The sequence below is a fragment of the Sardina pilchardus genome, chromosome 6, assembly GCF_963854185.1.
Source record: "Sardina pilchardus chromosome 6, fSarPil1.1, whole genome shotgun sequence".
Taxonomy (NCBI): domain Eukaryota; kingdom Metazoa; phylum Chordata; class Actinopteri; order Clupeiformes; family Clupeidae; genus Sardina; species Sardina pilchardus.
Genome location: NC_084999.1, coordinates 30,182,455 through 30,199,954, shown reverse-complemented (window position 1 = coordinate 30,199,954; position 17,500 = coordinate 30,182,455). Strand labels below are relative to the sequence as shown.

Genomic DNA, 17,500 nt, shown 5'->3' with positions numbered 1-17,500 from the left:
TGTATATTGACACGTGTAATCCGATTTGAAATGGAAAAGCGTCTCAATCGAAATAAAGATACTCGTCTAAATAAAAATGAAATAAATGCCAGATCTGAATTTTAATCAGAATGAAAGAGGTGGTGCAGTCTGTTCCTATTACGATTTAACAGCCATGTATACAGTACGGTCAACCAGATTGCCTGCTGTATCTTCTCAAGGGAAAGTACTGTAGGAAACAAGGAGAGCACCTGATTGGAATATATTGTACCCCATGTAAGCAATGTTTTCCGTTGGAATAGTTTAATAGGAATGACAAAAAAAAACTGTCCATGTAAATGTGGATAGTGTAATGTACCGTTTCTCTGCTGAGAGTAATTGCTTTCCAGACTTTCAGAAAGTGAGGTGCAGAGAGATTTTTTGTGTGTGTGCATGACTTCGCTTGCGTATGTGTGTGTGTGTGTGTGTGTGTGTGTGTGTGTGTGTGTGTGTCAGTGAATTGTGATTTTTCACCATTTGGAAAATAGTGTGTGATAGTCCTTTATATTTGTAAAATAGATCTCCAATGCACAGTGGTACAGTATTGCCTGAGGGCAACAACTGAATTCACAATGTGAATCCTTTACTTCTTTAAAAAAAAAAAAAATGTAGCTTTGAGGCAACAAAATATTAAAAAAAAATATTAAAATAATAGATACATAATAAAACTTGTTTTCCCCCACAAGGCTATCATTATGTGTAGCACAGAGTATTAAATGAGCAGGAAGACAGTTTGTTAGAGGAGAGTAGAACAGAAGGACAGCAGAGATAATGACAAGCATAGCGAGCTCTACAAAACGGAGACAGGAAAGGAGGAAGACAGGACGGATGGAGGAGAGGATGTGGAGGAACAAGAGAGGACTGGCTGAGAGGTGTAGACAGAGAAGAACAAAAGAGGAGAAAGAGAGAGGGAGAGAGAGAGAGTAAAAGAGAGAGAGGTGATCGTTGACGCTGAGGATGCAGATAATGGCGGAGCAGATGTAAATGGAGGAATCCAGACAGTGATTGAAACAGGCAGAGAGAGTGATAGACAGATGGAGAGAGGGAGAGACAGAGAGAGTGAGAGAGTGATAGACAGAGGGAGAGAGAGAGAGAGACAGAGAGTGATCGAGAGAGAGACAGAGAGAGTGATAGAGAGATAGAGAGAGGGCAGAGAAGGAGGCATTGCTTCAAAAGACTGATGAATGACATCACACACACATACAAACACACACACACACACACACACTTTGTGTGCACGTTTCCTTGAAGCAGGCTCCCTGTGGAGCAGCATGGAGGGGAGTTGGAGGAGTCCCTGGTCATGAAGAGTGTGTGGTTTGCAGACAGAGGGGCAGGAGGAGGAAGTGGAGCAAGTGAGGGGAGGGGAGAGGAGGGGCAGATTACTTCCTGGTTCTCCAGATTGGTCCCAGGCGCCTACTTGCCCCAATCCCAATCCGGCCATCTGTGCATCTTTTGGAATTCCAGGATCCTCATCCCCCAGAATGGACTGATGTCACAAGAAGAACTGCATGCTGACAGTTCTGGAATCTTGTGTGCGGGATTATCTTTGGGCTTGTACAGCTCCCGCCAGAGAGGGTTAAAGTGGAGTAATGAAGGATGTTTGCTCCCGCCCTCTCTCTCTCTGTATCTCCTGCAATGCTGGTTGTCGCCATGGTGGTTGTCATACAGTAGGTGGAGATAGGTGGACACCAGTAGAGACTACCCAGTATGTGGGGCGATGTGCTGAATAGTCTCAGTTGGATGGGCATCGTATCGGATATCTCTCTTTTTTTTATTTGGCACTGCAGGACAGGCCGCACAGACAGACACTCCAGTAGACAGGCAGGAAGACAGCAGGGGATTGTGGGAATTGTTTCTGCTGCTGCTACTCTGGTGTTGGAAGAACCTGTGAGCCGTGAAACACCAGGAGCCAATGCCTTGCTGATGTAGGGCACACACACACAGAAAGGGCGTGTATGTGTGTCTGTGTGTGTGTGTGTGTGTGTGTGTGTGTGTGTGTGTGTGTGTGTGTGTGTGTGTGTGTGTGTGCATGTGTGAGTGTGTGTGTGTGTGCATGTGTGAGTGTGTGTGTGTGTGTGTGTGTGTGTGTGTGTGTGTGTGTGTGTGTGTGTGTGTGTGTATGTGTGTGTGTGTGTGTGTGTGTGTGTGTGTGTGTGTGCATGCCTGTGTGTGTGTGTGCGTGTGTGCGTGTGTGTGTGTGTGTGTATGTGTGTGTGTGTGTGTGTGTGTGTGTGTGTGTGCTGTCTGTCATCTCTCCCACATCTGCCACAGCCTCCCACAGGCATCCTCCAGCCATGTGTCCTAATGGGGGCCTTGTCACGGGCTCACTGGCCATGTCTGGTTCCATTTGTGGCGGCCCCTCGGGGAGCTCGTTCTCCTGAGCCCCCAATTGGGCTTCTGCCATCTGACCTGCTGCAGGTCCTGCAGGTCCTCTGCCTTGCTGGTGCTGCTACAGTAGCCTGGATGGAGGAATGTGGTCAAGATCACAGGGACATGGGCGAGGAAACTGGCTACAAGCAGCAGGCAACAACATGCACTAATAATAATAATAATAAAAAAAACAATAATCCCTTGATGGAAGACGCCAGTATCCAGTAGCCTTGGCTGTACTGTAGGTGTTTGCTATGGCTGATCAATGTCTGAGGTGTTTGCTATGGACTGGTCAGTATCTGATGTGTCTAGTAGCCTTGGGCGTTAGTGTTTGCTATGAACTGGTCAGTGTCCGATATGTCCAGTAGCCTTGGCGTTACTGTAGGTGTTTGCTATGGACTGGTCAGTGTCTGATGTGTCCACTGTCCAGTAGCCTTGGCGTTACTGTACTGTAGGTTTTTGCTATGGACTGGTCAGTGTCTGATATGCCCAGTAGCCTTGGCGTTACTGTAGTTTTTGCTATGGACTGGTCAGTGTCTGATGTGTCCACTGTCCAGTAGCCTTGGCGTTACTGTACTGTAGGTTTTTGCTATGGACTGGTCAGTGTCTGATGTCCAGTAGCCTTGGCTGTACTGTAGGTGTTTGCTATGGACTGGTCAGTGTCTGATGTGTCCACTGTCCAGTAGCCTTGGCGTTACTGTACTGTAGGTGTTTGCTATGGACTGGTCAGTGTCTGATGTGTCCACAGTCCAGTAGCCTTGGCGTTACTGTACTGTAGGTTTTTGCTATGGACTGGTCAGTGTCTGATGTCCAGTAGCCTTGGCTGTACTGTAGGTGTTTACTATTGACTGGTCAGTGTCTGATGTGTCCAGTAGCCTTGGCGTTACTGTACTGTAGGTTTTTGCTATGGACTGGTCAGTGTCTGATGTCCAGTAGCCTTGGCTGTACTGTAGGTGTTTGCTATGGACTGGTCAGTGTCTGATGTCCAGTAGCCTTGGCTGTACTGTAGGTGTTTGCTATGGACTGGTCAGTGTCTGATGTGTCCAGTAGCCTTGGCTGTGCTGTATAGGTGCAGCACACAGGCCAGCACTGCTCTGGTGGACTAAAGGGGATTTATTCGGATGAAGCTTTTGGGGTTACTGGGACATGGAGGATGACTCTGCGTGTGTGTGTGTGTGTGTGTGTGTGTGTGAGAGAGAGAGAGAGAGAGAGAGAGAGAGAGAGAGAGAGAGAGAGAGAGAGAGAGAGAGAGAGAGAGAGAGAGAGAGAGAGAGATCACATCTGCATCTCCTCAAGTCTCTCCTACAGCTTTAGTGCTGCATCTGATTCATCTGGGCCTTTTCTCTTCCTCTTTCATCTCGGCACTCTTTCATTTTTCCCTTCTTTCTGCCCTCTCTCCTCTCATCTTTTCTCTCTTCTTCCCTTCTTTCTGCCCTCTCTCCTCTTGTCTTTTCTCTCTCTTCTCTTCTTCCCTTCTTTTTGCCCTCTCTCCTCTCGTCTTTTCTCTCTCTTCTCTTCTTCCCTTCTTTCTGCCCTCTCTCCTCTCCTCGTTTCTCTCTCTTCTCTTCTTCCCCTCTTTCTGCCCCCTCTCCTCTTTTCTCTCTTCTATCTCTTCTTCCGTCCTCTCAGCCCCCCATGTGTCAGCTCAGTGTGTGTGTTTCCGCCACATCTGTGTCCCATTAGGACAGACACAGACCCTTCATCATGAGTATTCTCTCTTTCTCTCCCTCTATCTATCTCTCTCTCCCTCCCTCCCTCTCTCTCTTTTTCTCCCTCTCTCTCTTTCTCTCTCGCTCTCTCGTTCTCTCTCTCTCTCTCTCTCTCTCTCTCTCTCTCTCTCTCACGCGCGCATGCTCTGTCACCCACCTACCCTTCAGTCTCCTCTTTTCTTCTCATTTATCACTCCATACTAATCTCACTCTCTCTCTCACTCCCTCTCTTTTCTATCTCTCTCACACATTCCTTTCTTCTCCTCCTTTCTCTTGCTCTTACTCACACACACACACACGCACACACACACACACACATGCTCAGTGTTAGTTTGATAATTGGCTCAGAGCGGCTGTGCGTGGCATGGAGGAAGTGTGTGTGTTGCGCGTGTGAGGCTGTCAGCTCTGTGGCGCTGAGTGCTTGCAGTGTGTGGTGTGCTCCGCAGCCTCCCGCCTGCCTCCCGCCTGCCTCCCGCCTGCCCTATTGATTAAATATCAGGGCTCAGAGAGGCCCCGCTGTGCAGGACACTAGGGCTCCACTCTAATCAGCCCTGAAGAGCCACGTGTGCGCCCACCCCTGGACCAAACCCCCGGCCTGCCTAACTCTCTCTCTCCCTCTCTCTCTCTGTCATAACTCTCTCTCTCTCCCTGCATCTATCTCTCCCTGTCTCTCTCTGCCTCTCTCTCTGCCTGCCCTCTGTATCTCACTATCTGACTGTGTTTACGTGCACTTCAGTGCCCTTTTTATAACTGGGATTTTGAAGTGGCCCAGTTTTGTATTTATGCATGTCATATCATATCACACAGAGCCCCAGACTTATCTTGGAGCTGAGAAATTGAGATATTTGGGATAGGTGGAGCAATCCAAAAGAAACTGCTGTGTGCACTGTATGGTATACTTTATCCCGGGGTTTTAGTGTGGGATTGTATTAGAAAACAAGATATATCAATAACCAGGTTTAAGTCCTGGATAAGTCAGTTCTCTGCTCTCTCTTTTGCACTCTCTCATTTGTTTTTATCTAATTATCTTTCTGACTCTCTCTCACTGTCTGTCCACCCATCTTGGAATTGCCTTTCATTGATCACCCCGATTGATCACCCTGATTGATCACCCTGGCTCTTGTACGCTTTTGTTTCATGTACTCTGTCTTGATATGCTATTCTTTCACTGTCTTTTCCCGGTTCAACACATCCTCTTTTTGTCCTTCATAACTCTTGAACCCTCTCTCTCTCTCTCTCTCTCTCTCTCTCTCTCTCTCTCTCTCTCTCTCTCTCTCTCTCTCTCTCTCTCTCTCTCTCTCTCGCTCTCTCTCTCCATTTCTACCTCCCTCCACACAGCTGGTGTGTTGAAGTTGTCATAGTCGACTGTGCACAGCTGTCCCATCCTGCAGGGGGTGGTGTGTGTGTGTGTGTGTGTGTGTGTGTGTGCGTATGTGTGTTTGGCTTGGTCCGAAAAACTGTTTGTTTGTTTACTTGACTTCTGTGTCTGAGTCTCGACGGACTCCAGTCATTTGGCGTGGGTGAATAATTCATGGCCACCGGTAATAAAATTCAGCTGGTGCTCTCGTCGCCTCTCTGAGCTTCACAGCCAGGAGGACGGAGCGGGATATAGCAGCGGCGGCGGTTACCTACAGAAAGAGGATTACGTATGGATTATATGAGAGGAGAGTGCGTTTAGATTAAAGAGGAAGTGCCTCAGCGGTCCTCTGAAAGGACACGCTGAGGATAACAGTGTGTTCGGCGCATAACAAAGTCAGTCCACCACAATAAAAGGCAGCAACTTAAATCACATAATCCAACACACAGATTGGATTACAATATAATATGCTCGACTGTTGGGAAATATGTGTGAAGTGTAGCCTACATCATTTTGTTACGTGTTGATACAATGTCTTCAACAACATAACTGAGTTGATGCTTGCTAAAATGCAATACGGTTCGTTTAGTCCTTTAATTCTCTCCAGACTGTATTACTGCCAAGATAAAACTCATGACATTGTAGACAATAGACAGATTCGGACTACAGTAGGTCAATGTCAACCACATTTTGCTGGATTACTCTGCCAGAACGGTTGATAGCTTTCGTGTTCCAATTTCACCAGGATGGGCATTAGTCAGTGAGTGCTAAAGCTGTTAGCAACGTCTTCATTTCTGCTGCCAGTGAGGAGTGGGTTGGCATGGCATTGGCGCCCATTGAAACCCCAGCGCTAAAACACTTCCTGCCACTGGTGCTGGCACCTCGGCCCTGTTAGCCGCTAATAGAGGCATGTTTTTCCCATCTGAGGTCATTAATATTTATCATTAAAGCCATGACTCACTGAGATGAGAACTCAGTCCTGAACTCTTTTTCTTTTTATATCCCTTTTCTCCCCCCCCTCAGTCATTTCCCTCAGAATAGAGAGGTGAATTAACAGGGCTTACAGAGAATGGCAACTGAAAAAAGGCCATTAGTAGAAAATGGCATAATAAATCTTGGCCTTTTGGATTTGGTTTCTGGCTGTAATGTTCGGTTTAAATCAACTTTATAGGTGAGGCTATCTTATCATATGCCAGCACTTACTGGCTGTCTTGATAAGGCAAAGTGGTGATTCAGTCTCTCGATACAGTACCTCGGCCAATATTGCTACTTTCTCTCTCTCTCTCTCTCTCTCTCTCTCTCTCTCTCTCTCTCTGACATTTTCACTCAATCTATTGCTTCAAGAAATTGAAAACTGTAGGTTATGGGAGGTTGCTGTAAATGAAAAGATGAAGGCGAGCTCTGAGTTTGTGTTAAGTTTAGCATAGTGCCACCGCAGGGTCACCATCTGGACAATTTTTTCCGTGGGATGTTCTTTAACCCAGTCGTGTTATACAGTAGTTCAATCGATCGACCTTCGTTATATTCCTTTTTTTTCTTGAGCTGAACTGGAAGAGTTGTGCTACCAACACCAACACCACTGGGTCGAGTACACATTGTGCACACAATTAACACCGACATTGAACTTGAGCTATTGGCTACAACATGAAAGAGCACGTATTAACTCATGCACTCATTTGAGCAGACCTAGAGATCGAGATGTGTGTGGCCTTACTTCAGGAACTCTTGTACTACGAAGCGAGTACATATTTCATGAATGACTGAATGTGAGTGCGCCCACAGTTGATTACCTCCCTTGGTAATTATGGCTGTGCTGCCTGGAGGGGAGTCTGGCTGGCCCTCGCTGTCGTGGGAGGGATGAGCAGGCTGTCCACTCTCCCCGCTGGCCACTCTCGGCTCAGGAGAGGACGCCTGGGAAGAGTGGGGTGATAATGGCTGCCTGGTTTGTTTTTGATTTACTCAGGGTGTGTGTGTGTGTGTGTGTGTGTGTGTGTGTGTGTGTGTGTGTGTGTGTGTGTGTGTGTGTGTGTGTGTGTGTGTGTGTGTGTGTGTGTGTGTGTGTGTGTGTGTGTGTGTGTGTGTGTGTGTGTGTGTGTGTGTGTGTGGGTGGGGGGCGGGGGGTCGTCGGAGTGCCGTGCAAGGAACATATTGCCTTCCCAGCTGGTCAGCACCAGGCTGTTTGTCTTTATTTTTCTTTTCTCTTTTCTTTTCCTTTCTCTTTTTTAAAACACCCTCCCACGTGAAGATGTGGATTGATACGAGGCTTGCAGATGCACACACACACACACACACACACACACACACACACACACACACACATAGACACATTGTGACATCCACACAGAGAGGCTCCATGACGATGTTGATGTGTTGATGCGAGATAGCATTGCTGTGCGTCACTGATGTCTTGTCTAAAGATAGATATTGCTTTGAGGTTTTTTTTTTTTTTCTTTTTCTTCTTCCTCCCATCGTTGAAGGATCAGACAGTGTGTTTGCTCATTAAGGGAGAACACAGTTCTGGTTGTTCCTCTAATGGGATGCGTTTGCTCATCGTTTAGCTGTCATTGACAGCATCAAGCCAATTAATATAGCGTCTTTCTCTTCTGCCAGGACGCCATTAAACCATATCGTCTTCATGGCTTTCAGTTGTTCTAGCACCTTCTCTCGAGCGCACCTTGTGTTCCGTATTGATTCGACTGCGTGAGGAAGAGGATGCCAAAGAGGCCTCGTTGGGCCCTAATGCCCGCATTCCTGATGCTACCTGCTGAGGGGTGGTCCTCTTTGATTTCCGCGGCGGCTGATACAACAGCGATCGGCCCCCGAAGCTTCCACGTCGATCCCTGACTCATTTTAATCACAGTTTGGGGTCATGCTATTGACCCGCCGTGAGGACCAACCAGGGCATTTAACGAGGTGGATGGCATTCGATTGATTACCCCAGCCACAGCAGAGTCAGGACAGAGCCACGCGGTGAGGAGCGAGGAGCTCTGCTGCTCTCTCCTAGTCTCCCCTCAGCTCTCCTCCCAGCTGCTGGAACACGCCGCCTGAGGACGTGCTAGTCGAGGCTATCGATCTGTTTGTTGTCGGTGCTAGTGATCTGCATGTGGTTGGACAACCCCTGGGTACCTGTAGCACACATGGCAGACACAAAGCAGATCTGTGAGGCTCTCTCTCCCTCTATCTCTGTGGTTCAGTGTTCAGGTGATGGTTACCGATAAGCAAGACGAACGCCGGCCCTTTAAAGCCTCCCTTCGTGTGTGTGTGTGTGTGTGTGTGTGTTCAATCAGATGCACAGAATCACTATTCCAAAGGCCCTTGGGGATAGTGATTCTATGTATGTTATTGAACACACACACAAACACACACGCACACACACACGCACACACACACACACACACACACACACACACACACACACACACACACACACACACACATACACACACGCACACACACACACACACACACACACACACACACACACACACACACACACACACACACACTATACGTGTGTGGAAAAAATTTCTCATTTAGTCTACTTTCATTTAGTTGAGAGAAGTTCAGCTCTGTGAGCCTCAAACTGTCACATGTCTAGCGCGCCCCTCGCGACACACACCATTGCAGTTGGATCAGGAGGCATCTGGGGAGCTGTCGTGTGTGTGTCACATTAGTGATGGAGTGCCTCTCAACAGGAGGTGATGCTCGATGAAGCATCTGCCTTTGGTTTCTAGCTTGTTTATTTATTTGCATGACATGGATTCTGGGATGAAATGGCGATAGCATTATGCCACCTGTCGAATAACCATCCGTATATCCACAAGATTTGGGGGGCTTAAAGCAAGGATAGCACAAGCTTTTTATAAACGATACATTTGTTGTCGCACGTTGAGGTGGTTGAGCAGTAGAAACGTCACCATCTGAAAATCGGATGACTCGGGTTCCTGAATGGAGTTGAGAGTTGCCGTGGCAAGTGTTGCTTTGGTTATAGAAGCATCTGCTAAATACCGGCGGTGAACTTTAGCTTCAAGACGGTTTATTTACACTTGAAGTCTATTGAAGAGATGCAAACAGTCGGTGCATCCTGTGGAATTAATTTGAAATGATAGCTGTGACCTTTGCAGTTAGTGTGTTTATCTGTGTTTTTTCTTTATCCAGTGTGCAATTGGCAGAAAATAGCTCAGTCTCTCATTCTGCTGCCTTGGCTCACATCTCACATCTCGATAACATAATTCAGAAATGTAAAGAAGGAGAGGAGGGAAGCTAGACTGCAGACTCTACTGTAGCATCTCTGTGTTTATGCCTTTTATCTATCTATCTGATGCACACTTTTGTTGTTGTTATGTTGTTCCATTTCAAACATGTCGACTTTCAGTCTGGCATAAAAAAAAGGCTTTAAAGTGATGTCAAAGACATTCTCTAAAATCAATTATGATATTATCAGAGTAGTCATACCTTTGAAAGCTTATTTCAGACGCATCCCAGGCTCAGGTCTCTGTTGTGGCGTCAAACCTGTGTTTTTCCTGGAATTGAACTTGAAGGCTCTTCTTTTGTCCTGAGGTGACCCTGGCAGAGTTTAAACGTTTTGGCAGCGCTCCGTCCATCTCCTGCTGTAGAGCTAGAATACCTCCTGCCCAGTGACCCAGTTTACTGCCGGTCCTCTGAGAATATCGCTCTTACCTGATATAGGTCTAGCTCTGGGTGTAATTACGATAGTCAAGGGAGACTCTCTAAACGGACCACAGGAAAAGGGGGTTCATGTGAAGTGAATAAAGAAGTGTGGCATATTTGCGTTGTTAATGTCATTAAAATAATGTTGTTCTGAAGGGTGTCTGGCAAACTGCAAGAATCCATTGATTTATAGTATTTAGTAGATATGTGGATATGTGGGATATGTGTTGATAAAACACAGTCCATGCTGTTCTGACTGCAAAGCAGTATCCTTAAGTACAGTATGTAATGTTAATCACTGTAGTGGCTAATGTCAGAGCCCATAGTTGTATAATGTCAACATATTAAAAAAATACAGTTATTATGCACAGCAGCTTCTTGAAGATCTTACACATTTTAAAACCTTTCTCTTAAGGACTAAAGATGGGTTTTTGCACAGTGTGCCTTGTGCTTATTCATGAACTGAAGCATTCATGTGATTGCTGTCAACCACCCATGGCCTTGCTGCAGCCTAGCTCATTATAGCTGCCATTGGCTCCAGGCAGGAATGAATAGTTTGTGCATGCTGTCATTTCGTGGAAAATGATTAAATCCCTTGTTGTTTTTCCTCCCCCCGCAGCTCCCCCCCCCCCTCAACACACACACACACACACACCGCTCTGCCGTCTCTCGCTTCTCCCTTCTCAATCTTTCCGCCTGTCTACCTCTGCCTGACGTAGACTACCCGTCCATCACCGCAGTTTGTCACAAGGGCAACAGCATGGTTACAGTTCAGAGAGAGCCCGCGCCCCGCGCCCCGCGCCCACGCCCGCACCCCACCCCACCCTTCCCCTGCCTGCCTCCTTCACCCTCTCCCCGCAACACGCTGCTTTTTTTTCTCTTCAAGAGAACTTTTCTTTCCTCCTTTTCTCCTCTCTGTCTTCACAAGTGGGATATTTGTCTGCTGTAGGGTACGGAGTTGCTCGGGGAATTTGGCGAATCTAGATGGGAAAAGTCGGCTGTCAATCATTCTGCTCTGGCTGTTTCCACACACACAGGGCGATATTTCATTACACGCTTTATTTTGCTTCATTGATCCGTGGCCGATCGTTATCTGCAGGTTGACCGTCACACGATCTAGCCTGGTTCAGGTGGACACATGTCAGATCAGAAATGCATCTTAAGTGTGGAGTCAGCTGTTGAATGCCATTGTGTTGTTGTTTTTGGCGTGCCTGTTTTAACAGGCCCTCTCTGTTTGTGTGTTGTTGTTTCAGATGATGAAGTTCGCCTGGGACAACTACAAGGTCCACGCCTGGGGCAAGAACGAACTCCGCCCCCTGACCCGCAACGGCCACATCGGGAACATGTTCGGTGAGTAACACGAGCGCATGTCAGACGTGCCAAATGTGAATTCTTTCATGGCATCTAGAACCCAATCACTGGATCCCAATTCAAGCCAGAGATGGCGCCTAGTCCGTATACCTCGAACGGGGCGGCAGTGGCTCAGGAGGTAGAGGAGTCGTCCAGTAACTGGAAGGTTGCTGGTTTGGGCCCAACTCCTCCTGACCCTGTTGAAGTGTCCTTGAGCAAGACACCTAACCCCAGTGCTCCCGATGAGCAGGTTGGCGCCTTGCATGACAGCCTCCACCATCGGTGTGTGAATGGGTGAATGTGAGGCAGGATATGTAAAGCGCTTTGGGTGGTCGCAGAAGCCGATAAAAGCGCTATATAAATGCAGTCCATTTACCAATCACTGGACAGGGTTTCCCGCAGCGCTTTCCTGCTAAGGCGGCCGCCTTAACAACACAGGGCTGCCGCCTTAACTAGCGTCTTCAAGAAATAAATAAATAAATAACTATATTATGTATAGTGATATTCGCCGTATTACTCTGTCATGTTTTCTCCATGTCATTCCAAACCGTAGCCGCTAGTCTCCCTTCTCTGTAGAACGCATAAAGAAAAGAAACTTTTTCAAATCGAGTTGGCCTATGCGCACAGGCGACGCGCTCATTCAGCATGAGTATTTGATATCAGGTCAGGTACCGTGCCACTGCCACGCATATCTCAGTGACTGCGAACACAAATAGCCTAAACCTTGCTAGATTTGACGACTCTCACAGGAATGGTTCTCCGTTGAATCTACCAAATGTGTGGGATGAGCGGCATAACACTTTTGAGCGCTTTATCTTTTTTTTTTAATCACTCGTCTACTATGAATGCATAGCCCACTGCATCTTGTAATTTGTTGTGACAAACACTTGTGCCATCTAGCCTACAGCTAACAACAACTTGTGACGGCTATTCATTCACGTGTCGTACAATACTGAAATTGTCTGAGGTTTACACAGGCTAGTTTGAACTTTAAACATAGCCTCTTGTCTCCATGCCAGTTTCATTCATCCCGACCGGGCGGGACGCACGTTTCCGTTTTGTAGAAATAATTCCTGAATGTTTTTGTTCAGAGCTGAACATGCAACTGTATTTGACAGATGACAGATTTGGTTGCTAGTGACCAAATATTAGCGTTCAATGCGGTACGATCTCGCTAATTATGTTTTTAAAAGCATTAAAAACGTTCCGGCTCTCTTAGGCTATATGAGCAACAGGCACAAATACAGCTCCAATCAAAGAATTGCAGCTTTAGGCTACTAAATCACAATTCACTAACTTTACCATACTTTACAGTCGCAATGTTACATGTTCATACAGTTTCATCTTTATTTCATGATATATTCTAAAATATCCACCATTACAAATATTCTTGGTTTTAATAGAATATTATAATATTGACTGGCTTTAAAATATATCCTATGGTGCTATGCTGAGCAGTGCAAAGGTTTTGAAAGATACAAAAGGCCCTGCATTGGAGTTATAAACTTACACTTTTAAGGTATAATATTGTCTAAATTGTGTTAATGATGTTTAATTGGTTGCTGATTCAATTAAATCTGATACAATGAATGTGAAATCCAGGTATATTGCTGTCATTAGTGTCAAAATTCAACATTTTCAACATGCTGACAGCCTACTAATTTTTTACTTCAGATGACCTCCTTGTCTTTAAGTAAATCAGAAAAGAAGTTATATAGATAAGTGTGTGCTAGACTGCTCCTGTAGCCAACAATCCCCTCTCTACCCTTTGGGAATTGAACTGTTATATGATCCTTGGTGATGTAAATTATGAAAACCCCTTTATTTGGTTGGTCTTGATGTGGCCTTGACTCCTTTAAGACTCGGTCTCGACTCAGACTTGCTTCCTGAAAGACTCGGTCGTTGTCACTCGGTCTCGGCTGCAGTTCAACCAACGGTCTCGACCCCCCATCGTAGGGCAGTGGCGGCGATGCGGTGGGGACGCTACGGCGACGCCCCCTTCCCCTGGACAGACACCACCTTAACTAACAAATTTTCTGGGGGAAACCCTGCTGGAACCCAATTCAAACCAGAGATGGCGCCTAGTCCGTACACCTAGAACGGGTCGGATCAGAAACCTCAATTATCCAACACAGCCTGCCCTGTGAGGTTCCTCTCACGGTGCTGTTGAAAAATGAAAGAACAGACAGATAGAACAGAACAGACGGAACAGACTGTCAGAACACTGTCTGGGACGCGTCTGTGACGGATCTGTGACGGATCTGATCCCGGTCGGATTGCTGACCAGGTCCTGTCAAGACTTTGGCTCACACAGCTCACCTGCGGTGCTGTCTCTCAGGTGCGTGCCGTCCTGATTGGTTCCCCCAGGAGTGGCAGGTCAGTCTGGCTCAGAGCAGAGCTGCGGTGTGTCTTCTCCCTCACTGATGTGAGCAGTGAGTAAATCACGTCACAGAGAGCACGAGAGCACTGGAGGCTCAGCGAGCGGCAGTAAAACCGTTGTGATTCTCCTGATTATTTCAGTTTGCTCAGAATCTGTTGACTGTGCGACACTAATGCCAGCTGTGAGCCCCGACCGATCCAATCACCTGTCTCACACACACACACACACACACACACACGCATAAACACACACACACACACACACACACACACACACACACACACACACACACACACACACACACAAATGCACACAAATGCACACACACACACACACACTGTTTCCCATCCATCAGTGTGCCATCTCAATTACATCTGACAGCCATGGAGCTGAATGCACTCATGAGTTTAATTGGTGTGTGTCAGAGAAGGTTCCAGAAATCTGAAATGATTTAGCATATCTCCTAGTTTCCCATGCTGTCTAGCAACCCATTCAGACCCGGGCCGTGGCTCTGTGAATAGGGCTAACTGGGATTCAAAATGAGAGCGTTGGTGATACCTCAGGGTGTGGACCATGTGTCAGAGGTTATCGGGTTCGGCGTGTCCAGATCACCCGGCAGGGCTGTCCTCCTTCCAGCCTTGTTATGAGAGACACGGCATTTCCCCAACTGATAATACCTCTGCCTCTGGTGCTAACTAAACAGAACATACCACGGCTGACATTTGAGGCTATTACAGTGAGAACATAATTAAAAAAGGCCCCCACCAACCCCCAGGTCCAACCCTGACCTGGTCCCGGTGTTGTGCTTGTGCATTGAGTTTTAGCTGTCATTAAGGTGTCTCCGCCTCTCTCTATAAAGCTCCCTCCCTCCTACATGTAAATGGACGGAAGGAGATCTCCAATTCCACATTGGTTATTGGGTGGTCAAACAGACAAATAAGATTCATGATAACTTTTTTGCAGACCTCCCAAATAAGAGCAAAGAAAACTTTAGCTTGCTCACTGTCCACGATCTACAGTTTTTGTCCTGGTAGTTGATATGGTGATGATGAAAATAATTTGAAAGTGAAATGTCAGTCATGCCTTTTTTTGATGTGGCATTTTTAAGGCAGGGTAGCACTTCAGAGTTCTTCTCCTCTCCTAGAACATCTCAGAGGACTGAGGGTCGAAAAATTCCACCATGTTTAGCATTACAGACGCATAAAGTCCATCCTTCCCTGTCTGTCACTCACTCCTCCCTTGTACTGTCTCTATTATACATTCTGTTGCCACGGTGATAATGTTCTAAAGGACTTTGAAGGCTGTGAGTGACATCAGTCAATGCTACAGGACTCGGCAGCAGGAGACCTTCAGTTACGCGGGTCACCTTTCCCTGTACATTCATCAATCATCAATACTTATCATTTAATTGCTGCCTTTATCGGCGCATTGCAATTAGTCATGAGGAAACACGTGCTGTGCAGATAGCCTGATATTGCACGCGGCGCCTTGCGCGGAAATCAGCCATTCGCTGATAATGCCCACCATCCAGGAAAAGAAGCCTTCCCTTTCAGGTCTAGGAAGGAAGAACGGCTTACAGCAGCAAAATATCACTAATCCGACAAGCAAATATCATTCGCTTTGCATTTCGATTTGGAGTATATATATGCGTCTAATTTTTCTCCGCCATTGCTAGTTTCCCGTTATTTGCTAGCGTGTAACATCTGGATCAGCCTCGGAGCGCAGTGTTATTTTCCTGCGCTGCCATGCTGTGAAGTGGCACGGAGGGAAGCCAGGTATGAAATTGGCTGCTGTGTTCTTTAATTTAATCCCGTGAGTAAACAGGGAATGTGCGGAGATTGGATCCCCGTTTAGCCCCGATCGCAGAGGAGCATGTCATCGCGCTGAAAGTCACTGGAACATTCCCTCAGTCCTGCATATGCCAGCCAAGGCCCTTCAGAGAGAGAGAGAGAGAGAGACAGAGGCCTCTGAATCCTCCATTGCTCCCTTCCGCACCACCCTGATTCCTTCATCTATCTCCTCACTGCTTTCATCTCAGTTATTAATGTTTTCTCTCCTTCTCTATATCGGCTTATCCACATTCTCTCTTTCATTTATTTTCTTTATCCTTTCTTTGACTTCACACCTCTCCCTCACCTCCATAGATACTAGAATATGTAGATGTGCGATCAAATATGTATCAGCGTCTAACGATACGCACCAAATGTGGCAATTCACATCAGTTGACGTGATGATTACCATACGCATACCCTACCAATGGGACAGCATCATTTTTGGAAGAAAGAAAACCTCAAAGCGAAATAGTGTCCCTTAGTCATAATGAACAACGTGATCAATCTTTTTAATAACCTGCCATGTATTTTCATGCATAAAGCCGCGGAGCAGAGCCCGTGCTTTTAGCTCCACTAAGTTAAGTGCATAGAGCCGGTGCAGTGCAGGTTGGACTGATGAGGCCTTTGTGTGGAGAAGGCAGTGCTTTCGACTAATTAGCACCGGGTAGCGTTAGCCCATTTGCACATGCTCAGTGGAACGGGGCCAGGCGAGGCTCCGGGGCAGGGATGAGAGTGTGAGAGCCCTCTGGTCTGCCATGTGTGGGCGACAGCGCCGCATTTGAATATGCAAATGCAGATTAACAGTGTGAACGCGGAGAGTAGTTCCAGTTCAAATCACAGAAGAAAACTTTTGCCACCAAATGCTAGCGGGGGAAAAAATGCTACATATGGGGCAGAAGAAACAAGCATTTTTGTACAAAGTGAGTCAGTCAGCCTGCCGCACAGAAGGCACACAGTTCTTTAAACCTGTAATATATACTCAAGAGGAAAAGCTACACATGAAAAGAAAATAAAAAACAGCAGGATTGGTAGGTTTCCAAAAAGGCTTATTTTTCAAACCAGCAGTCTAATCTGTGGCTGAGAAAAACACATCGTTTTAGATGTTTAACAAATGCTGGTTTAGTTTGTTCAATGAATTCTTATTTTTGTAATACTGCTGTCATGAGGCAGATACCAAAACATCCATTGATTCAGGGAGAGAGACATTTGTCTGCCAGGCTTGTTGGGGACAATAGTTTTATCAGTTTCATCACTCAGAGAGCCTACAGTCAGATTAAGTGGCTCCCGCTCCACACACTTTCAGATCTCAACTCGTGATTGTTTTGCCTGTTCGCCTCTTTATTCCCTACCACACTATTGAACGAGACATTCCCTGTACATATTTATTAAACAAGACATGTTCTGTACATTTCTGTACACTAATAAACACAACATTTTCTGTACATTTCTGTGCACTAATAAACACAACATTTTCTGTACATGTACACTATTAAACAAGACATTTTCTGTACATTTCTGTACACTACAGTAATAAGCAAGAGATTTTCTGCTATGTTACGACTGCCACTACGTCCATCGTTTCATGAGATGACTGAGGATGATGATGATGACGGCGACGACGACGATGATGATGATGATGATTATGATGAGTACCGTATCACTGCGACGTAATTGAAGAGGAGTCCTTGAGCGGCTCAAACATGATAATGGCTCTTTTGAAAAGAGACTGATTTCTCCAGCGGCGGCCCCTTTGTGCCGCGCTTGGTGACGGCGGGATTTTGCGAAGCCTGCGGCTCCTTTTGTGATAACGTGG

General features: G+C 46.5%; 1 protein-coding gene across 2 annotated transcripts in view; it reads left to right on the top strand.

Annotated features, from left to right (window-relative positions):
• The window catches only part of LOC134083170 (mannosyl-oligosaccharide 1,2-alpha-mannosidase IA), a 203,240-nt gene that overhangs the window by 85,204 nt on the left and 100,536 nt on the right, over positions 1 to 17,500 (top strand). For both annotated transcript variants that reach the window (XM_062539351.1, XM_062539352.1), the window contains exon 2: positions 11,379 to 11,475. In XM_062539351.1, coding sequence (XP_062395335.1) covers positions 11,379 to 11,475 — 97 coding nt within the window. The remainder of the gene's footprint in view (positions 1 to 11,378; positions 11,476 to 17,500) is intronic.